Below are 23,197 nucleotides of genomic sequence, written 5' to 3' on the forward strand. Positions count from 1 at the left end.
CGGGCCGGGCCGGGCCGGGCCGGAGCGGCGGGAGGCGGTGGCGGTGGCGGCGCGGAGGGGCCGCAGCCCGGCGGCCGCGGCTGAGGTGAGCGGGCGGCGGCGTGGTGCGCGTTTCGTTCAGCCTGGCGGGCGCGGGCGGCAGCCGCCTCGCGTTGGCCTGCGTGCCGTCGCCCAGCGAGGGAAGGGGCTGAAAACAACTGGATGTTACCAGTGAGGGGGCAGTTCGCTTGAGAATTGGTAGCGGACAGTTCTTCGTGATTCAGGTGTCGTTGGCTACTGAAACCACTGAAAAGACTTAATTCGGAAGTGGATTAAGTGTTAAGACCTGAACTGGCTCTGGGCTCAGCTGGCAAATCCCTGGCAGCTCAGGGCATGCCTCAAGGCTGTCAATGCATTATAAAGTTACTGAGGGCTGAAAATGCAGGGCTATTAACGTTCAAAAGTATCTTTACATTGTTTGGGGGGAATTAGTAAGATCCTGTAAAATTAAGAGCTGAAGTAGTGCAGTGAATGCTAACAAAGTGTATGATAATCACAAAATTAAAATGACAGGCCCGATGCATTGCTACATTGGAGTGAAGTAGAAATGTTAAAATAGGCAATTTAGAACAGAAAGTAAGTTATTTATTCTTTCAGTAATAAAATTCACATACGGGTGCTTTATAGGTTATAGTGAGTTGACTGATTTTTGTAAATATCTGAATAGCTTAGATGCGTAGGTATTGCGTTAGCTAAGGTCAAACTTAAGGGGAAAGATGGAGAACCGTACATGGAGATGGCCGTATAGATACGGAGCTTGGATATTTTCGTGAGAGTTAGCTGTTCACTCAAGGGCAGAGGCAAGTGACTTGTGCATACAGTCACAGTGGTTATGTAACCATATTTATGCACGTGGAATTAACGTAAAGCATAAAGAAAGAATGTGACTACCGCTATGATATATCACGTGAGAAAACTGAACTTGACTTTATTTGTAAGTCATGGCCCTGACCAGGTAGAACTTGATATGCACTTAATTTTACTCAAATGTTTAACTTAACTGCTTTCAGCAACAGCAGTTGTAGTGTCTAGAGGTAAAAGGCCACTGAACCAGCAGTAGAAAGAAGTAAATGATACTGCACATGTAATCTTTATGAGACTAAAACGGTGTTGATATAAACTGGCACGGTGGTTGGATCAGCTATGCACATCCCAGGCATCATCTAATTAGAGCCTTCTAGTCAGATCTAAGCAGAGAGCTCATCTGATTAGCATATTCAGAGCAAATGTAGCGTAGCGGGGACATCCGCACCTGGTACGCAGCAAGTCCAGACTTGCTCTGCAGTAGTTGCAGTTCTCAATGTAGGTGTTCATGTAGTAGCCAAAGCCTGCTGACAAATTTTTAAGATACCTCTGATAACATTTGAAAAATTACTCCCCTGTACGCAATGTAGGCTGCTTCCTGTCTAAAATAGTATCTCCTGCAAGTACAGGAGGTAGAATAATATAGCATACACTCCTTAAAGATGCTTTTCTCCTATCTTTCTATAATTCAGTCTTCGTAATATGTTTGTCTTGAGTCTTCTCATTTCTCTATTCAGCGTTCTTTTGACAATGTGATTATTTTTCAACCTCTGTTTTTACTTTGGGTGGTTTAGTATTGCACTCTTTTTAATTTATTACAGAAATTTTAAATGCCAGAAGAACAAAGTCAAACTATAATGGCAGTTGATGAACTTCAAGCCATAATACAGAGATGCGTAAGTACTTTTCATAACAGTTGTAGGCGAAAGCAGAGTAAGTTTGTCTTTATACACTGTAATTAAAAGCAAAATGACCCTAAAAGCAGGACGGTTGTTAGCAGAACTCCTCATTGGGCAGCTAGGTTTAGCCTTCATGCTTCATTGCCTTCTCTTTGGTGCTTATCCCAAGATGCTTGGTAACTTCTGCCTCTTGGAGGAAGATATGTTCTTGTTTCACTCAGCAGTAGCTGTGTGAAGGAACAAAACGCTAGCAGATTGTTGCAGAAAATGCATCTCCCAAGTAACATGCTGTTGTCTAGACTTGGAAAATACTATTGAAATACTGCTTTCTCTTCTGTAGTGGCTCTCAGTAATTATTTTTAGTATATAAAAGATGATATGCAAGAAAAGACATTCCATTTGACTTTGCAATGAAAGCTTGGGTTTGCTTATTTTTTGTCTTTTATAAAATACAGAGTCAAACATGCGTATTTTCTTTCTAGCAAATTCTGGAAGAAGCTGATTTCAGGGGAGAAGATTTTAATCTGTTTCAGGTAGCAGGCCAGAAGTGTTTAGAAGATGGATATGCAGCTCAGTTATTAGAAGTAGTTCAAAATGAGAAAAATAAGGTAAGTTTAGATTTATGTTACGTCTTAGCTGTGTGCTAAACACACCATTAATAGTTAAAGCTGCATATGAGGTGGGAAAGCTACTTTCACTATGGAGTAAGGGTGCACATATGAATAGTTAATCAGTTGGTCTGTGTGAAGTGCACATTCTAGTGTAATTTGAGTTACTATGACTTGTGTACTCAAGTCACAGTAATCTTAACAAAGCTATTAACAGCTGTTTTCCTGTGAGTTAAGCAGAAGGGAGAAGAGAGGCCAACCTCATAACGAACAGAAAGTGACAGTGGCCCTCTGTGGCAGGAGAGAGAATTTCAGATGGCTATAACAGCATTGGCCAAAACCGTAAGAGCAAACAGCTAAGCTGATGCTAATGGAAGAGAAATTGTGTGTATGCGCTTTGAGGGGCTGGGAGAACGTACTTACGTTGAATATAGATAAAGAGGAAGTCTGAAAGGAAGGGAGGGATGGAATGTTTTGGCAATATTGCTCGAGTCTGATTATGATCTCTGTGATCATCTTCAGTAGCAACTGAAGGTCTTCAAAGAATGGGTTTTCCCGTGGACAAAATATTGTCCAACAATAATTTCTTTAAATTTTCTTTCCTTGATTTGTCTATTCAAAAACCAGCAAAAAATCTCCTATTTGAAACGTTTTATCATATAAATATCTGGAAACGTATAACGACATGTTAGGATTAATACACTGAAGAAAACTATACGGAATATGCAGCTGTGTTGCCAGATATGGGGAAAGAATACAAAGTATGTCAAGCACAGAAGCCTGTTATAATAGATACTAAGCTTTCAATGGTATTATCTGCTGTTGGTTAGAACCAAGGCATTGATCTGTTCTCATTTTTGATCATTGTATGTACAGTCTTCTATATTTAGAAGATGTCCAGTTTTGATTTATTCTCTGAAAATCTGGCTTGCAGGTTATCATCAAGAATATGGGTTGGAATCTCATTTGTCCTCTAGTTAGATGTATTTTAGTGTATAAACAGGAAGATGATAAGAGGGAACACTGCCTGAAGATACTGGATCAGTTGGTACAGGTATGCTTTTGAAATACATAGTTTTTAATACAGTAACACTTTTTTTTTTTTTTAAGCTGATTTCCAAAGAAAACAAGGCATGAGTAACTCTGGGTTCTTTTGCTTGTTCCCCATAACTTTTTGACTCATAGGCCTGAATTTCATCTGAATTAGGCACCGGGATAGTGTTCTCAGAAATAAACCTCTTAAAAATTTCATGAAATTAGTAACCAGGCAAAACAAAGAGCTATAGCACTACTGTGAAGGAAAAGGCAGCTCATCTATTAGAAGGTTTTTTTTTGGCGTCCTGCTGCTACAGTCGGCACCGCGATAGCCCCAGCCTTGGAAATACTACTTCTTGTCTAATGCAGAAATAGGAGGTATGGCAGTGATTATCTGATGGTTCTGGTGTAGAAGGGAAATAAGCCTTAATCTGTAGGAAACCAGTTTCCTTTCACTCAGCTACTTAGAAAACAGCTTGCCAATTCTATTGCTTGAATTACATTCACATTGAAGGTTCTTTTTTTTATTTTTTAATCTATACTGCTAAGGAACGGTTCTTTGCTAAGGTACTGTAAGGTGTTTAGAGACTATAGGAATTGAGTTTAGTGCAATTATATTTGCTGTGTTTTCAGCTTGTATGACAGTGTATACACATATACGTTCTACAGAAAACATTAGCAAGTACTTACTGCTTCATATTTGCTTTTCTTAAGAATTATTTTGGATGCTTAGATTTGCTTTATTTGATGTACAAGAGATTCTCTGTCACAGTGCTCGTGGTGGGGTTTTTAGCTCATGACCGTGATGATTAAAAAATATGCATCGTTCTTCTCTTGCAGCTATGTAATCCAAAGGAACTTTTTTTGGGTTTACTTGAGCAGATTGAGCAGACCTCTGGAGAGCAAGTATGCCAAACTGTCATGTTGTTACTTCAACCTTTGCAGACAGGTAACGTTCAGTTTATTGCGTGATTGTTGAGCTAAATACTTTTCTTGTTAATTTATTGAATTATTTTAGCCTTTACTCAAATAGTTTCAGAACACTTCTATCCTGACAGGCTTTACTGTAAAATACCACAAGGTATAATTTCCATGCTTGTGTTGGCTTGTTATAAAAAGGTATTAGAGAGAAGTGGTAGCATCAGTTGAAAATCAGTATTCAGCTATTTTTCATCATTTGTAAGTTGTTGGTGTTATGGCACCAACAATATTTACAGAATTAAAACTTATTCATATTCTTGTTACAGAAATCAAAAATTATACTGATTTGTGGAATTCTTTATTATTTAACTTTTAAAACATACAATTCCATATTTTTGTGTTTTTCTGGTATAAAACTGTTATTTCTAGTTTAAGTAGGTTGGAATATTTATTTGAGAAATTGCATTCTTCTGATTTACATGAAAAAAATAATAAAAATGGTTGCCTACTAGTAGGTAACAAGTAGTGGTTTCTCTCTTGATATGTGAGATCAAAACAATCGTCTTTTGTCAAGCTGAAGTCTAATTTTAGCAGTCTTTGAAATATGTTACTGAGTTATGTTAGAATTTAATAAGAGAAGCATTTTGGTAATTGGAAGGGTATGTTTCGTTGGATAGCTAATCTGCAGGTAGCCTGCACTGAGCGCAGTTAAGTGGAGAGCAGTTTGTGCTCTTTTCTCAGTCTGGGGGCCACGCTAGTTCTGTCACGGAAAATAGAACAGTTCTGAGCTGACTTACTGAAGGTCAAGATCTCAGCAGAAATGTTGGTCCGTTATCTTTGGTTTTGCCAAGCACAGAAAGAATCAAGTGATAAAGCAAGAGCAAATCCATTTTCAAGTCAGGAAAATGAATGTTGATTCACTTACACTAGTTCTAAAAAGACAGATTTTTTTTTTTTCCAGTCCTCATCACTGTGCTATAGAGAAAGAAGGAATATGTTGAAAGGTGTATCTGCTTTAATATTTATTTGCCAATATCAACTCTGTGGTCATGTTAACTACAGTGTGTTAAGCTAACTGATCGTGTTGTCTAATCTTGCTGTGTTTACTCATATTGTTTCAGGCATCGATCCCTCTGCTCTACTGAAACTGAAAAGTTTCTTATGTATTCTTTTTTTTCCCTTCTTCTTCTTTTTGCTCTGGCAAGTAATGATTTGAGATCTCAAACTGTTCTCTTTATTTCAGTGCTTTTCAAACTTCAGAACAAGAAGGCCTACTCAGTGGGCTTATCTTTGGCCGTGATTATGAATCAGCTTGCTCCATTGCCTGTACCTTACACAAAACAACAAATACAAGAAGATAAACTGGGTCTCTGTCAATGTTGTAATGCTGTTGTGGACTTTGTTAAGCCTTTTGTGAATGAAGTGGTTAAAAACATGGAAAAATCATCAGAATGCAATGACATGGAGCTGAAGGAAGAATTACTAAAGTTGTGAGCATTTTATGTCAGTTTAATATATTCCCATAACGTAACAAAATGCAGTTAACATTTACTGCACAGGCAGTATATAGATCATCTTACTAGTGTTTTATAATGCTATCAATTTATATAAACTAATCCTATATTTAAAAAAAAAAGAAAAAAATCTCTACCTATTTGTGAGATGAGGGAAGGAGACTAAAAATAACTTTTTAAATGCAGAAAAATGGTAAAGAAATTTCAGTCTCTGTGATATGGAGCTGACTTAGTAGTCCTCTGCTTCTTCTCAAGCTTATAAGAGTGAGGATAATACCATTCTGGAGGTGAAGTTTAAGCAGTGCTTTTAAGAGAGGCATTCTTTTTTTATTCTGCTTGGAATACCAGGAATAGCAGCAGCTATTGAGTATAGACTTTATTCTTGGTCATCCGTGACATTGTTATAGTCTGTACTTAACTGGTGCTTTTATTTGTGTCACTCCTTTCTATTTCAGCTGTATGAAAAGCCTGAAATACCCCTTGTTAACAGCTCGACTTGAACAACTTGAAAGCGTTGAAGAACATCCCTTTAGGCGTTTTGCAACTGAAATTATAGTAAGTGCAGTCAAAATTAATTATAGTGATGCTAAACCAGTTGTGCAGTTCAGAATTCCCTACAATCAGTTCTACAGATGACTTACAGGGTTCTCTAAGATCATGCTTACTCTGGGAAAGGTCTGGAACAGTTTCAGATCCCATCTCTGGAACGTATAAATCTCACAGACTGAGTTTTACTTCTTGCTAAGCCAGTTTGGGCTGCTGTTTGAATCAGCAGCTGCTACTTTGCTGTAACTGCTGCTTTTTTTTGGTGATACATGAATTTGTTAGGATATTTAAAGGATTATCTTTGCCGCAGTATTAGCTCAAGTTAAAATCTGAACATTACTCTTGACGCATGTGTTGCACGCAGAGAGGTCTTTAACATGGTGCCTAAAGTGCAAGCTAGCTGACCTGTTAAGATATCAACAGGTGCTTGACTACTTCTGATGCTATAGCTGGAAATGTAGTGGGGACATGGTCACTCTCTGCTATCAGTGCAGTTACTCTGGTTTTTGAATGTGTTACACAGCAAATGTGTTTTGTTAGAGCAAGATTGCTGTCGGTATAGATGCCCTACGATGCAGTTCTGTTTGCTTCTTCTCCAATACGTTTTTTTTAAAGCTAAGAATTTGTGCACACAAAATTCTATTTACAGGTGTTAAGGTTGCGAAGTGAAGCACACTGGAGTAAACATTTAGCAAAATTTTGGGTTGTTGTTCAACCCTAATTGGATTTTTCTGTCATGATCACATGCATATTTTTGTACGGGATGTCTCGGGCAGAGCATAGGATGGAACTGCTACTGTGGATCGATCAGGGTGGTGTAAAGAAAAAGATTCTGGTCCGTGAGATCGTTTAATGCTGAACTTGTAAGGTGTGCAGTGAAGGAGGCAGAGATTATTAGAAGATGATCTAATAGCTAAGATGGTTGAAGGCTGCTCTAAAAAAACCGGATTTTTATCCCTGCCTTTCCTGTAGACCGCTTTGGCACAATTTGAAACCACGTTTTGTACAATTTATTACAAACGATCTTTTCTTCCTTTTTCTGAAGAAAATCACTTTTGCTATTTATAGAATGGGGTAATGAGAGCTGCAGCTAAGGTCAGTAGAGCCGTGCTTTGAATATTTGACATGTTATGTAATGCTAATTCTCTGAAATGTCCAAATTGGATAACCCCAGAATAGTGAGTTAACCTTGGGGTCTCCGCTCCCTCTACAGTCTTTGCAATATGTATTGCGTTACCTCCTAATCCCACAGGAATGTGTGGAAACCCCCCCCCGCCCCCCAACATACACACACTAATGTCTGCGAAGTACTTGGGTGTTCCTGTGTTGTGCATCACTAGAAGAAAAGGCCATACAGAATGATTCTAGCTTTAAAGCAGAGCTTGCCTTTAGTAGATAAGCCTTGCGTTGCCTATTGAACAGTGAAGAGAAGGCAGAATACCAAGTAAATATTCTGCGAACTGAAAAATGCAGGGGTCCTGTGGCATAATGTGATCATATAACTATCATTATTCACAGCATGTGCGGATAAGGGGACCAAACCAGGGTTTTGCAGGATGACTTTATTTTGTCTTATGCTATCTTTTGAGTGCCTGACTTTGCTATCCTAATAACGTCCTTCTAACAGTGATTATTTTTCCTGGAAACTTTTTTGTGCATGTAGCATAGATAGCAAAAGTTACTGAAAATATTTTGTGACTATGTGAGAGATTTTACTGTAAATACAAAGTTTGAAACTTTTAAAGGCAATTATGTGCGATCTAACTTTATTTTTTAGGACATTTTATGGAATATGAGAGAATTGATACCATTAGTGTTTTTACATCATAAAGGCAGAAATCTGTCCTGGGAGAACGAGGAGTTTGCGGATGTAGAGCGAAAGGATTCTGCGGATTCTTTGGCATGTCTGTCGTATCTGATGTTTGTTCAGTATTTTGGTATGGATTACTTTCCTGTGGTAGTTAGGTAAGAGCTATTCTTCCTCGCTTATCATAAGTTTCTACCTTGAAGGCTCTTTATGAGCAGAATAAAACTTTTATAAACAGTTATTATGAAAAACTGTATTTTGTTTGTTTTATGGTAACATTTATGTCTTTATTTTATGTAGCTTATATTATATACATATAAGTACATACTCCAGTTCTGCAGATTATTTAATTACTATTTAATTGTACATGAGCTGTTCTTTTAAAGAAACTGGTATTACTGGTGATGTGCTGAAAATTAACATCTATCAACATTTCAATTATGAATTTATATATGGGTGCCATGTAAGAATTATGAACAGCAGTTTGACTTACTGGCTCGTATATCTATTTCAAAATTATTAATTTTGTAAAGATATTTGTGTAAATTTTTGAAAAAAGACTAAGCCTCTCCAATATACGTTTTCACGTAGTAACTATGTAATATGTTTGTGACTGTGACCTACGTGGTTTATGCAGTTTAATGTACACCTAACCATTTTCTCTTTTAAGTCCGTCATACCTGCTGCAATGCAATATGACACACATCGAAGTCCTACTGAAAAGGTAGGCTTATATGATATTTGTTGATCGCATGGTATATTTCTGGCTTTTTTTTTTTTAATAGTAATTCATTGAATGAAACTTTGAATATACCAAGGATGTTCAGGGGAGCTTTTTAAAGCTGAGAATTAAAATGGCCAATTCCAGGACAAGATGGCTTCATTTTTTCCTGAAGAGCTATGAAAAGTCCTAAGCGTTCAGTTAATGTTTCAGCTTGTACTGTGATATCGTTTTTAGAAACTTTATTCTGAAAATGCAAAGTTAAGGTCATTAATACAAACGCAGAGTAGTTGGAATGTATATTTATTTATACGTCTGTGATCAGTTTACTGTTAGATAAGACTGTCACGATAGTATTTATTTGAATATATTTTGATGTGATATGAAATCTGATCAGGCTTTCTAGAGGAAACCAGACTTTTCTGTATATTGTGATTATTTGGCCTTCTGTAAGCAGCACTATTGACAAAATAATTTCTAGTACTGCTATTGAAGGATTTGCTATGATGACTGCTTACCATTTCCAGGTAAAATTTAAATAAAACTTCCTGGTCTCTTCAGATTAGGACTTGGTGTCTTTCCCCTTGGCTTACAGAACTGTGCAAATGGAATCATCTAGGAAAAGTTTCGTTCTCTTCATTAATTAATATCTTAATGCCTATGGGACATGAGCTCCTGCCTTTGAACTTTTATAAATATTGAGAAGAAATACCATTTTTTGACCTCAAAGAGATGAATCGAATTTGCAGCCTCTCCATCAGTCCGGTATATTCTAGAAAATCTTTGCGGAATAATGAAGATGATAGAAAACATTGAAAATTGTTGAAGGCCGGGTTCCTTTTTGATCTCGCTTCTACTACTTCTGAAATATAAGCAGTGTTTTTTCCATTTGCATGTTAAATTTATTAATGTCTAAAATTTTTTTTTCTAGAACAGAAGAATCTGTGTTATCTAAAGGACTTGTAAGTTTTCTTTTCCTTTAATGAATTTTCATTGTTTAACTATTTATTCTTTCCAACTTAAGTAACGGTGTAACTCTACTTTCCCTTTGTAGGAGAGAGACAAATGATAATTCAGATGATAGTTCAAATTACAGTTTCAGAAATATTTGGAGGCTTAATTAATGTTCTTCAGTCTTGCAAACTCTTCCACGTTTATTGAACTTTACGCACATGCATAAATCTTTGAATTACCATTACCACGCACGTTTGTAGTTCCTAGGAGCTCTGGATACGTGAATAAGCGTTTATAGCAAAAAGATATTATTTATAGCAAAGGAATTTCTAGCTGTGAAATGTTAAGCAAATAGATTAATGTGTTACATATGTGCAAAGTATTAGCATTTTAATTTTTTTCCCCACTTGCAGGATCTGTTTGAGAGCTCTTTATTGAGAATGGAAGACAATAGCCTTCTCCATCAGTATTTAGAATTCAGCAATTTTATTACTGTACCTCAGGTAATAAGATGCAACATACAGAAATCTCTAAAGTTTGATTATAAATAATATCTAGCTGGTGTTGAGGTGTTTAAGAGAGGATGTACTACTGAGCCTTTATACACTTGTGTTGTCAAATTGAAACCTGTGGTGTCTTGCTATACAGAACTGTTTGTGGACAAGGGGAATCTGTAATGTGCACTGACTGTTCTGCAAAGCAGAATGTCAAGGGTTTTACTCTCCACCAACTTCACACTAGCTCCGGACCTTCCGCTTGTTCAGTGATAGCGGTGGTACTCATGACAAACTGTCGTTGTAACAGTGCGGCCTGTGACACCCTTTCGCATTAATATAATACAACACAATGGGAAAAAGAGGTGGGGGTGTGAGGAAAAAGGTAAAGCAGAGACAGCTTTTCCTTGAAGGATGAGAAGGATTTTTCATAGGTAAGGCTTTCCTTACCCACCTACGTGAAATAGGAGCATCACCCCTTCTCCTTTTGCTACTATACCTCTACTAGCTCGCTACTAGTGCGATTGTGGGGTGTCGTTACCATAAATAATACGTAAATGGAGTTCAGCCTCCAGTATCTTAACTGATATGCTGTTTAGAGTTGGAAGCGTGCTTTTGTGCCTTCAACTGTCTGATACTTCTTGTATATTTTAAATTTTTATAGGCCTGAGTTTTGGAGACTTAAAAACTTGTAATTGTTCCTTTGCAAAGCAAGAGGTATCCTTAGACACGTTTTTTTTGTTAAGTATTTCCCATACTGTAGCTGTCAAGCTTTTCATTAATTATTTTCTACTCCTCTAATACTAGCTAAGAAGGTCATTCTACCATTTTGCTGGATGTATCACTGTTTCAACTTAAAACAGTTGATTTCAAATATAATGTTATTCCTCTATTATTTGCTCCATGAATAGTTTAAATACGTGATGTTTTCACAAGTCTTATGTTTTGTTAGTTGTCACACTCCGCAGAAATAGGCACCTAAATTTTCCGGTCATGCTTCTGTAATACGGCACGTTTTACTTTTTAACTACATCTATGCTGCATAGGGAGTTTAAAAACAGGCTACATAGGAAGTATAATGTTCAACTCAAATGGCAGCATATAACATATCAGCAGGCTTCAATGTTTTCCTGTGTTGAACACCCGAGTAAGTCTTTTCTACATGTTAGGCCATGAAATTTCAATGACAATTAAAATATGCTTAGTGTATGTAAAGGCCACTCAGGCAGGTGGGCACTGATCTTGTTTGAAAGATGGTGCTTGCTAATTTTTGCCCTTTCCTTGCAATTCAACTGCCTCACTAAATTCTTGTTTGGATACAACAGTAGGAGGATCTTATTCTTGCGTTTCAGCCCTGAGCTTTCAGCAACTGCAGCCAATGTTAAATTGCCTGATCAAATCTTCTTATAGGCATGATTTTGAGCTGGGAGGGTCGTGTTGTTTTGATTTGTTGTTTCAATGTCTCGAGTAGTCAACCAGTTTGATGTAATTGATCTGGATATAATTCAATTTTGTTTTCTTGGTCCTATTGCAGAATTTGGTGAAAGTTATGACCCTTTGTCCCATAGAGCATCTGGTATGTAATGTGACCTATAGAATGAGTTAAGTGCTGGTTGTTTGTTTTTGTTTTTTTTTTTAAATTAGAATAAATCATGCATCTTTTTTCTTTAGAGGAAGAAGAGTTTAAGTATTTTGCAGTTGTTCATAGACAAGTTTGATGCAGAGGGAAAATATACCTTATTCAGGTATGCATCCAAATTATTGTAGATTGTGTAATATCACTCTTTTTACAACTTAGTTACCTAGCAATTCTGTCAGAAATCATTGTAGTTACCTGGAAAACTAGATTAATTTTATTATGTTGATTTCTGGATGACTAATGAATTTCAAATGCCTCCCAACAAAACTCAGCTGTCCTAACATAACCTAGAGATTTAAGGTTAGATATTCACCCAATTTTTCTGTGATAAACTCCCACTTAATAAGGCCATATCGCCACCTAAGTTTTGAGCTAGCTGTTATTGGCAGCTTTGAGGAGATAACGTCCTTATTTTCTTTTCAAGGTGTTTACTGAAGACAAGCAACCATGCTGGTGTGGAAGGATACATTATTCAAAATATAAAAGATCAGATTCACTTATCATTAACGGTGAGCCTATTATCATTAAAAAAACACTTTGCCACTTCAAAATTCTATCGGTATTGTACTAAGAGAATGTGTATAGCTTAAGCTTTCAGTGATACATTTAAAAAAAACCACTTTGAAAAGGAAAGTATGATTGCAGTAAGATTGGGAAATGATATAGTTAAAAATTTTCATTTGGCTTCTTTCTGCATATGTATTTTTACATTCTAATTTGACATATATATTTGTAATTGCGTGGTCTTGTATTTTTGTAGCATGTTATTTCCTTTTCTGTACTTGAAACGCGTGTTCCTTACCTAAAGAGGAACTACTTAGTATCTGATTTTATCCTTACAGTTTCTCATTTCCTGAATGTAATTCAAACCCTGAAGTCCAGACAGAATTATTAATTTTTCTCTAGAGTCTTATAATGACAGTCGGCATTATAATATGACTGTTTCACAAATGTTAAATTCATCAAAAGGGTTGAGCTAAATCGAAGCTATTTAAATCATATCTTATCATCATTTATACCAGGAAGTCAGAAAACTTAATGAAAAATAAATGATCTAATTTTTTTTTCTTTTTTTATACTACTTAAGGTTTTTTTCCTAAGCCTATTTGATTCTCAGGGATATGACCTTTTGCTGAAAAGGAAAATATAGTATATTTATGCATATTTTATGCTAGCATTTATGTAGTTTAACACATTCAGGCTGTTAATCTTACACTAGAAAATAGTGAATTCCGATTTATTAGATAATAGTTTACCCTGTATATTGAATGGGGCAAGGGTGAAGAAGATAACTATTATGAAAACTCTTCTAAAAGGGCCTTGCATTAAAATTGAATGGGTAAAATATACTCTGAAATTTCCTTAGTAGTGAGTTTTTGACTATGCAGCTTCAGAATTTTCTTGATTTTTTTTTTTCTTGTTTGTGGAGTTTCCTGGCTGTCTAAAAGACAAATATTTATTTATTTTTTTAATGTGAATATTCTAGGTTTATTACATAGAATCCTGCTGTAGACCTAATGAAATAAATGGATGGCAGTAGAAAATTGTCACGTGTTGCCCTCTTAGTTTTTTTGCCTAGCTAGTCTTAATCTTCCAAGGTCCCTCAGCTGATCTACCTTAACGTTGCCAGCTGGCCTTCTCAGGCTCCTTGTCTAATGTCAATTTTCCTACCAGTCCATTTCTGGCTTTGTCCCGATTTCTTCTTGTCTGGCTTTTGTCCTCTGTGTGATCTCTTTTTTCCCCCAGCCTGCCTGTTCCTCTCCTTTGCCTCGTGTAAAGACTTTGCCAACATTGAGTCTTTATAAGCCATAGAAAAACAAGACCGTGCTCTGAGCTGCATTGTACTGGCCTGGAACAGTCTTTTGAAAGATGCCATGAAACTCCCAGGGAGGAGTGTGCCCACTTGCTCTTTGGGAATGACATGGAAACCCTTTAGTCATCCGTTCCAGTTAAAGGAGGCTTAAGCATCCTCACTGAGGAGGGGGAATTTTCAGGGCTCTTAGCTACAAAGCTCTAACAAACTTATAAGCAAGCTTGAGGGGAGGGGTTGTTTTGCCCCTCCCCAATTTGTAATTTTACCTAATATAGAGAAATCTTTGTCAATATAGCAAGTGTCCCATCCTCAATGCAGAGGGCATCACAATCATTAAGAATGTTCTGTCACTTCAAAACCTAGTACTCTTCTCTTCAGCTTACGATTGAATGATTGTGTCTCCGTCCTCTTTCTCCCTCCCCCTTTCATTAACAAGTAGTTGCATGTGCTTCCTCTGTCAAAGAACCACAGAGGTGAAGTTGTACTTTGCTTGCAAGCGTTGCTAAGAATTGTGGGTTTAGAAATATTCACAGAAAATGTATTTTCTTTTTTCTTTTTTTTTTTTTTACATGACAAAATGTTTACATTTCCCTAGTCTTGAAAACATCTGATCCATTTTATCTGAAATCTCCTGAAAAACTGAGGCCAAGCTAAACACCTAATATGGAACAGTGTAGTCCAAATAGTTTTCATTAGGAGAGTAACATGCACCTGAAACAATGTTAACCTTGCGTTTGCTCTTTCAGAGACCTTAAGAGTAGAGCCGCATATGTTCTCGGAATGTAGCTACGTACAAGTGTGTGTTTAAATCACATTGACTTTGTTATTACCCTATATACGCCAGCCCAAGCCCAGGACTGTGCTAGCAGATATCCTTTTGATTTTGTTTGTGCACAAAGTGAATGTCTGCCTACGTAATTACTTTCTCTGTCCTTAGCATTTGAAAAGCAAATTCAGGAACACATGCAGTGACATGATATGACACAATGCCGTCATGAAACAAATACAGTTTCTGGTAAAAATGACTAATTGTTCCGTACTTCAATATGAAGAAGAGAGCGCCTAGTACCATTTGCTAAGTTTATGTAAACAAATATGAATTCTATTGATGGTGGTATGATGAAGAGGTGGATAATTCATTCTGATGAAATTGAAAAGAAGTATGTCAAGGAGAGACAAAGTAGAGAAGAATATATCTCCTAGACTAGTGTGTTTTGATCACTTGCAGTAACTAGAAAATATTTCTTCCAGCATTTGATTTTTTTTGTTTTCCCAAAATTATAATTGTTGTTATTTAAGATTTAAACTTTGCACTCAGCTGAACTTTTTGTGTTGTTTTTCAGAAGGTACATGACAATAGCTGGTTTACAGGACATCACCTCATCTCCCTTCTAGATTTAGTGCTTTTGCTTCCTGAAGGTGCTGAGACAGATCTTCTGCAAAATTCAGACAGGTGAGCGAGCTGTAATCACAATTAGAAGCTTTTCTGCTTTTTTTGACCATTTAAAAGAAGACTTCAAACTACCTTACTAAAATGCATCAATGTATTTTAGAATTTTGGAACTAGAGATGGGAATGATCAGTTATTTCAACCATCCATTCAACTAACTCTACATGAAAAATGTCACAATTCAATTATGTTGAGGTTAACAATAAGAAAGGAATTCCTTCTGCATTCCCACCTGTAGGATGTAATACCTGATGTCAAATTGCAGAACAGGTAAAGCTTTATTCCTTAAGGGATATGTGGGTTGTCAGCTTTCTGAGGAAGCAGGAAAGGAACTTTAGCAGCTGGAAGAACAAAAGAAATGCAGTACGTTGCCTTAGTGATGCAGGGGAGTAACAACTATCTGGTACATCTTATAGCACAGCCTTTTCAAGGCTGTTTCACGGACTGCTGCTGGGAGTCCTGTATCTCATCAGTGGGAATACAGAAGCACCTGAACAGCAATACTGCCATTAAGTAATACAAAAATAACTGGAAATGTCTTTGAAAATCTTCTGTATAGGACAAGTCTCTTCCTATATCGTGAGTAAAGATTGGGCTTGTAAATCAGCAGGGTAGTGGTGGTCAGATGAAGCGCACAGCTACTTAAAAACCGATGTATACCATAACTGCAGGCAGTGTTACTGTTTATTCGGAAATATCAATGAGTAGTTTTTTGCTAGAATCTAGAGTAAAACAAAAGCAAAGGGGATATTTACAAAGCACTCGAAAGTAAAAATTCAGTAGCATTAAAGACAACTGTTACGTTAGTTTCCAGTCACTGGTTTGGATCGCCAGTGATGCATTTGGTGGGTGGGTGGGTGGGGGAGCTATATGTCTTCTTACTAATTCCTGTTCTTCTGCTTCCTCCCTCCCTGTAGTATGAGTGTGTCTCAGGTAGTTCAGAATAAGGTGTTGCAGCACACGTCAGGGGGAAAGAAACAATAAAGAAAAATCATAGATGCTAAGATGTGTAAGTGAGGGGAAAGGTGAAATGCAAGAAGTTAATAAGCTTTATATCCATTCTTCACTCTGATGCTTCTTAAATTCTGTAATACAGTTCAGTCTCCTCAGAAAATCTTTCCCTCACAATCACCAGCGGTCTCCAATCTGCTGCCAGTTTTAATCTTAATTGTAAAGTGTCAGCTTCTGTTGTAAAAGGGAAGTTACTGCAGGCTGGTGCTCTGAATCAGCCTATATTGCTCAGCGGATGAATGGCTGCATTTTGTATAAATTGATGTTTTTAGGATGCCTGGCTAATAGGCTGTTAAAGTTAATATCCCTGTAATGTAGAACTGTACACTAAATGATATAATGTTTTTAATTCGCAGAATTATGGCATCACTAAATCTACTGAGATACTTAATCATTAAGGATAGTGAATACGATAATCAAGTAAGTGTTAATTGATTAGCTGAGAGCTGGGCAAATTCATGCGAACAGAGTCATGTGAACAAATTCATATGAATTAGCCCTGATACAAAAATATCTTCTTCTGATTCCTCTTTGCAGTGTTTAGAAATCCAGAAGTGGTATTTTTGTTAGTTACATTAAGAGATGCGTGATGTGTTATTTCGTTCTGATGAAAATTGATTGCGTTCATACTTACTGTTAACATAAGCAAGCCAATCCTTTTACTTTGCTCAATGAATTGTGGTCTGTGTCCATAATTTCAGAGGATGGCATCACAAAGTGAAATCTCTATGAAGTAGTACCATGAGAAAAAAACATACTTAATTTGTCACTCTTCCTTACTTGTTCAGTGTTATCCCTGAAGCCCCAAATGTTGTATAATGGTTTTCTTTACAAACTCTTTGCAGTTCAAGAGATTCCTTTTATTCATCTTCAGTAAAAATACTTTTTTTTCGGCAACATGCTAAAATAAAAGTTGTTAGTATTAAGATTTCTTCCACAGTATTTAATAATCATATTTGCACAATTTTAACTGTGCACAAATATTCTATATTTGCAGCAACTATTAAGCTGAATGTTAGATACGTGTTAAAAGCTTCTCTAGGTATTAACATCAAACGAATTCTTGTGTGTAAGATCCGCCTTCTGAAGGAACAAACGGAATTGATAGGCCTATCCAATTTAGCACAGTGTAGGAGATCTTCAGTGCATACAAATGAAAAGAAGGATTGCAATGGGAGAATCAGCTTTATCCTTGGGTTTTTCATTTTTCCCCTTCCTCCAAGCAAAATAATATGAATAGTTTCTTCCTACTTGCTAATCCCACAGACTGTACTGTAGTTCTGGTATAGTTTTGCATTATCCTTGATACTGTGAAATTCCGACTTCCCCTATCAAAATGGTTACGTTTTACAACATCTGAAACGTTGGCCAAAAGGGAGAAGAAAGGAAATCTCTAGTTCCACTGCTATAATTGCAAGTGGCAAGCATGTCCTACTGATCCGGATTGGTTTCTTCCTAATACAGTCTGTCTTCTTTACAAGCTGCTCAGTTTATAATGTGTATCATTCATTTTTTTGGAGATCTCTGTTGTAGGGGAAAGGCTTTCTCAGCTAGAGTTCTAACAGGCATAGCATATGTTTAGTTCATAATTCTTTTCCTATGTATGATCTCTCTTTTTATATACATTGTTCCTGTTTCCTCCTACCTTGCTTTACCAGATACAGCATAAAGTACTTCATACACAAAGCTAACTTAATAGGCTAAGCGGTCCACCACTGCAGTTTACCTAGCTATTGGTGGGGAGTAGGTATACTCCCTCACCTTCAGGTCTCCTGTGCTTGGATGTTTGAATGTAAATATTTCAGAAATACTCTGCGTATTTAAACTTTGCAGTGTATTTTAAAAATAAGGGCCCTGCCCTTATGTATTTTATACGCATAATTTTTATGGTGTCTCATTTAAAGCAGGATTTTATAGCTTTACCAGTAATCCTTGCCTCTTTGTTTCTGTTCTGTTTAGCTCTTTTAAAGCAGTTAGCAACATATGTTACTGGTAGATCAGTACAATCCATGTTTATCATTCAGCTGTTGTATGGCTTTTCACTGTAGTATATTATGACAGATCTGGGATTTTGTAACTGGTGTGTAGTCACTGCTATCCAGCTATTGGTGGACGCGTGCCCCTGGATAGTCAAGGGAAAACTCGTTGTTTAAATTTCACAACTGGGTCAATGTAAGGATTCCATATTCTAGCAATTGATTTATAATTTTGAGTGCTCTGGCCTGCATTGTGCAGCTACTGTGTTGAAAAGCCACTAGAATTGTTTGTATTCTGTTTTTGGACATTGTTCCACTACTGAAAGGCTCCTTATTCAAATAACAAATGCAACTATATTGACTTTTTTTTTTTTTTTAATCATTATGTCCCAACATTCCTCTAATCCATGCAATTCGGTCGCTTTTTATCAGCTGCCAATATCATCTAATCTTGGTACTAGAGACTTTGATTTTGCATTACAAATACTTTTTTTAAATTAGTGACAGTGGTACTTTTTAAAGCTTAAATTAAAATTGCTTTTCAGTTTTATAAATAGAGCTAAGCCTTTCATGACTTGAATAAGTGATACCATGGTCAGATTAATATTTTAAATATCAGATAAGTATCCCAAGGTGTTTTATTTCCTGCTCCCCATTCCTTGACTCTCTTTTTGATTTGGGGTAAGTCACTTTGGCATGCTATTTTCTCTGTCTTCTAAAATACAGAAAAATTTATGATCCGCTTCCAGAGCACTTCAATTTGAATGCAAGTTTCATATGTGCTTAGCAATGTTATTAGTCTGAATAGAATGGTGATAAAATAGTTTATAGTGCTTACTAAAACCATTTTGTGGAAAAAAAATGGTAAGAATAGCCTTCAATTGGTTCATTTCTAATTTACTATTAATATAATTAATATTGATAGGCTCTAACCGTTTCTCAGACTTATGGAATGATTTCTATTTAAGTGCTCATTGTGGTCCACTCAGTTTCATGTAAGTTTTATAATGCATAGCTCTTTTCTTAAAATAATCTTCCTTTATTATCATAGAAAACCTATAAAAAGAAGTGCACAATAGTTTTAACAGTGTTGCCTAGTATCTGGCATAAGGAGTATCCCTATGGTTTGATGAAAAAATAGCATCTTCTCTTCTGATTTTTTTTCTCTTAACTTTGAGCCCTGCATGTTCTTCCTATTTTTTTTTTTTTATTTATTCCTTCATATAGTGCAAACGGGGCAGAAAGAAAATGTCTCTTTCATGTAAGTTCAGATATTTTGATCACTCTGTAACAAGTGCTTTTATTAATCAAGTATAAAAATCGGTATTTTTCTGGAAGGTTATTTCTTTATTGGAGCTCCATTCAAGTGGAAATAATTACCAGTCTTCTTGTAAGACCAGTTAACTGTCTGTCATTTAGCATTAAAATTTGGTGCATTTCCCCTGTACTCAACAATACCAGTTACCATTGAGAATTCTTACTCTTATCCTCCTTTCACTGTTCTTTGAGGCCATTGCCTGAAGAAAGCACAGTCATATAAACGGTTCTTATATCTAAAGACACAAAGACTGCATTATATTTATTTTCTTCTACTGCAGTTTTGTAACTAAAAACTTCTAAGGTGCCAAAGTAGAGAATTTTTCCTCTCATGCTGTGTAACCTTGAACAGCCTTGCTTTTGAGATTCTTTTCCTTGTCTCTCTTGTTTCCTTCCTGGGTGCCATTTTGGTAAACTCCTTCCTTCACCCATCCCAAACTGGGGAAGGGTTCATTTATCGCTTTGGCTTCTCTGACTAGGATCATGAATTAATACAAAGCATAACAATATAACACATTTTTTTAAATTCTGATTCATTAGGGATTTCATTAAAATCTTCACACTAGTAGAATGAATGCTAAATGCCATTTTCTTGGTTAAAAAAATACACTGAAGTTAATAAGGGTAGGGATGGGAAAACAATTCCTGTCTTAAAGTCTGTAAGGTGGGATCTTGCCTGTGAACGCGGTTTCCAGTGCAGCAGAGCCAGTAATGCATCTTACCCTTTTCAGTGAGGCTACGTGCATATAGTAGTAACATAGATACAGCTTGTAGCAGAATTTGATTTTGCAACGAGCAAATGTATAACAGTTTTCTGTGCATGTCTTGAGGCAGATTGGAATACAGTACATATTTGACAGTACATATTCTAATAACCTTGGGGAAAAAAATGGCAAGGTGTTCTAAAACGGTAAAAAGACCTTCAAGTAAGTACACATAGTTCCTGTATACTGATAGAGCCTAATTCACTGGAACAATTGAGGAAAAAAAGGTTAGGGTAGTAGCAAATTAAATAACATTCCTATAATGCTTCTTAAACTGAATGCAATATAGACAAGGCCTTCTATATTTGGGGAGAATGACGTTTACTATGGCTTTTATTGGGCATCTCAATAGAATGTTAATTCTGGAGCATTAATGTAAGTATTTGTGCTATTTTGCTGCTGAATTATCATAGAAGAAGATATAGCTGATGTTTACTTGCTGTCATTAGCAGAAGTACTATCCTGAGAAAGTAGCTAGCACCCCCTCCAAACATACTGCATCCTTTCAGCTTTACTTACAAAAATGAGTTGAAAATGTGCATTTCCATTGCTATAGTTACCAGTCTACATACTGTTTGCCCTTTTTTTGGGACTGCTCAATCCTCCTGTTTTCAACAAATAATTTTGAAAATGCAGCAAGATAGAAGTAGCAAAAGCAAAATAAATACTATTTTATGTTGATTTTATGTTGTTTTTTGTGTTTGTTTTTGGCAATATGCCACAATATTTCCAGACTGCTGCAGACTTCAGTGCCTGTTTGTTTATAGTACATACATTTTCATTTAACTGACAGCATCATGTGAAGTGTATATTTTTAAATCCAGTATGAGGTAAAAAAAAATTTTTTTTTTTAAAGAAAACTTTTAGTTTGCCTTGAGAGAGAGGAGGGTTTAAAGAGGCATCACCATGCTATTTATGCTCAAGTGGATGAGTCTAAATTCTTGTTTTTCCCTTCTTTCCTCCTAGAGCAGAAATGTGTGTTTTAAAACCAGTCAAATAAAAAAATAAAATAAAATAAAGGTTGTACTTGAAAGCTTAGCGTTATGCTGCTTCAATAAAACTAATTTATATACTTCTCTCTTCTATTCTGTTTGAATAGTCTGGTGTATGGACCTTGCTTGCCAAGATCGAGCAAAATTTTTTAAAACCACTGCATGTAGGACTCAATATGTCGAAAGCACACTATGAAGCAGAAATAAAGAATAAGAAAGAAAACAGAAGAGGTTAGTTTTTCTTCTTAGCTTTGTTCTTTATGTTTACAAACTGCAAACAGTTGGTGAATGCTATATAGATCACGTTTTTATTTAACTGTTTAGACTATTCCAGGATTCAAATAATAATTCAGTAGTTGCTATGTTTGATACTAACAGTTTTCATTAGTAGTCAAAAAAATCTGAACTCGTTTCTTTCATCATGTGGAATGGAATATGATCTGTTAGATATTAAACCACCACATGAAGACATTGTTCCATACTTTTACTTTTGATTTAAGGTTAGACAGGGACAGCTAAGCCTCTTTGTGAAAATATAACGCTTAGTTTTCATACTAGGTGTGGGGAGGTTAATAAGAGAAGAAACAATTCACACAGCAAATAGGTACTCTCTTAAATACTGAAGGATTACATTCTGTGTATTTTTTGTTTTGTTTAATCCAACACACACAGTCAGATTCTCCTTTGGGTTAAACAGACATGCACATTCTATAGGGAGTGAGAGTTATAGCTACAGCTGCTTTAGGCCACCTCGATGTATGTCAGATCCTCTGTTTTTTTTTGTGGTCTCCAATATAATTAAGATAGCCCAAGGAACTTGCTTCAGCTGCCAAAATTGTCAGTAATGCTTTTTGCCCATAGTCTTATCCTCTTGTGTTGTTGTAAACCATGTTAGGATGTGGCAGAGGAAGAGGAGTTTTTCTGAAAGCAACCTGTAGATAGTTTTCTGAAGGAAACCCTTCTCTAAAATTATTTTTTTGTTGTTTTTTAAACAATCCTCTTACATTTCTCTAGCCTTTGACAAAGCATAAGGAAATGTGAGTTCAGGAGAGAATATCTAACCCATGACAATAAGTGGTTTAGTCTTTCTCTCCAATGTGTAATTTTTGTAAGCGTTCCAATAAATTTCAAATACATAGTATGAATGTAAGAATTTTCTCCTCAGTTTTCAGACCTGTCCTTTTAGTTTTGCCTGCTACAAGAGGTCTGCCTGAAACAAAGGAGCCTGCAACCTTTGCTTAATAAAATAAATATTTCTTGTCTGGATTCATTAAGTCAAGTTGAAAGGCCTCCTCTATCTCTCTAGATGAGGAAGTATTAAAAAATGTTTCAAATAAAAGTGACCAGATTTTTTTTTTTCTATTAAGGTAAATTTTAGCTATATAAAATTGTTTTGAATTACAGAAAAATAGACTAATTGCTGCAACTCTAGTTAATTGTATTATGTAACTTGTCTAGTACACCAGTTCATAGACGGTATTACCAGGAATAGACTAAGTGTTTAGTCATATGCCATATAGAAAGTGCAGAGATAGCATCCAGGTCAAACTGTCCTCCCTTAAAGTTCAGCACCTTCCCTCCTCAACCTTTGGCCAATCCCTAGGTTTGCTCTTACAACAGTGAATGCTAATGAATGAATGATAACTTTTCAAATGAAAAGAATATTTAATATATTATGTGAAACAGCAGGCTGATGTCTGGTTGTCTCTTCTCCTACAGAGGCACACAATTCTAACAGAGTCTGTTCTGTAACTGTTAGTGGGGAAAAGATGCCTGCCATGACTACTGAAATGCAGCTTCAGGTGAGCTTGTATTTCCTTCAAAGTCAGAAGTACTGAAACTTTTAGATCTGGAGACAAACATACATGTACAGCTGATGAGGAAAATCATTGT

The 23,197-nt window shown here is 36.3% G+C and overlaps 1 protein-coding gene across 5 annotated transcripts in view; it reads left to right on the forward strand.

The window, feature by feature from the left end:
• Window positions 1-23,197, forward strand: part of GLMN (glomulin, FKBP associated protein) — a 24,456-nt gene continuing 1,259 nt past the window's right edge. The window contains exons 1-19 of one of the 5 annotated variants that reach the window (XR_011142537.1): window positions 1-85; window positions 1,665-1,739; window positions 2,225-2,350; window positions 3,285-3,404; window positions 4,226-4,334; window positions 5,550-5,796; window positions 6,276-6,375; window positions 8,144-8,331; window positions 8,844-8,897; window positions 9,826-9,856; window positions 10,262-10,351; window positions 11,877-11,918; window positions 12,014-12,087; window positions 12,406-12,490; window positions 15,138-15,247; window positions 15,348-15,514; window positions 15,661-15,823; window positions 16,612-16,675; window positions 21,412-21,487. Coding sequence is in view for 2 of the 5 variants with exons in the window: in XM_068952493.1 (XP_068808594.1) it covers window positions 1,674-1,739; window positions 2,225-2,350; window positions 3,285-3,404; window positions 4,226-4,334; window positions 5,550-5,796; window positions 6,276-6,375; window positions 8,144-8,331; window positions 8,844-8,897; window positions 9,826-9,856; window positions 10,262-10,351; window positions 11,877-11,918; window positions 12,014-12,087; window positions 12,406-12,490; window positions 15,138-15,247; window positions 16,612-16,675; window positions 21,412-21,535; window positions 23,024-23,106 (1,713 nt within the window). In the remaining 3 variants the exon portion in view is untranslated. The other 4 variants (XR_011142536.1, XM_068952493.1, XR_011142538.1 and 1 more) reach the window with 4 other exon arrangements.

Source organism: Struthio camelus, chromosome 8 (genome assembly GCF_040807025.1).
Source record: "Struthio camelus isolate bStrCam1 chromosome 8, bStrCam1.hap1, whole genome shotgun sequence".
Lineage (NCBI taxonomy): Eukaryota > Metazoa > Chordata > Aves > Struthioniformes > Struthionidae > Struthio > Struthio camelus.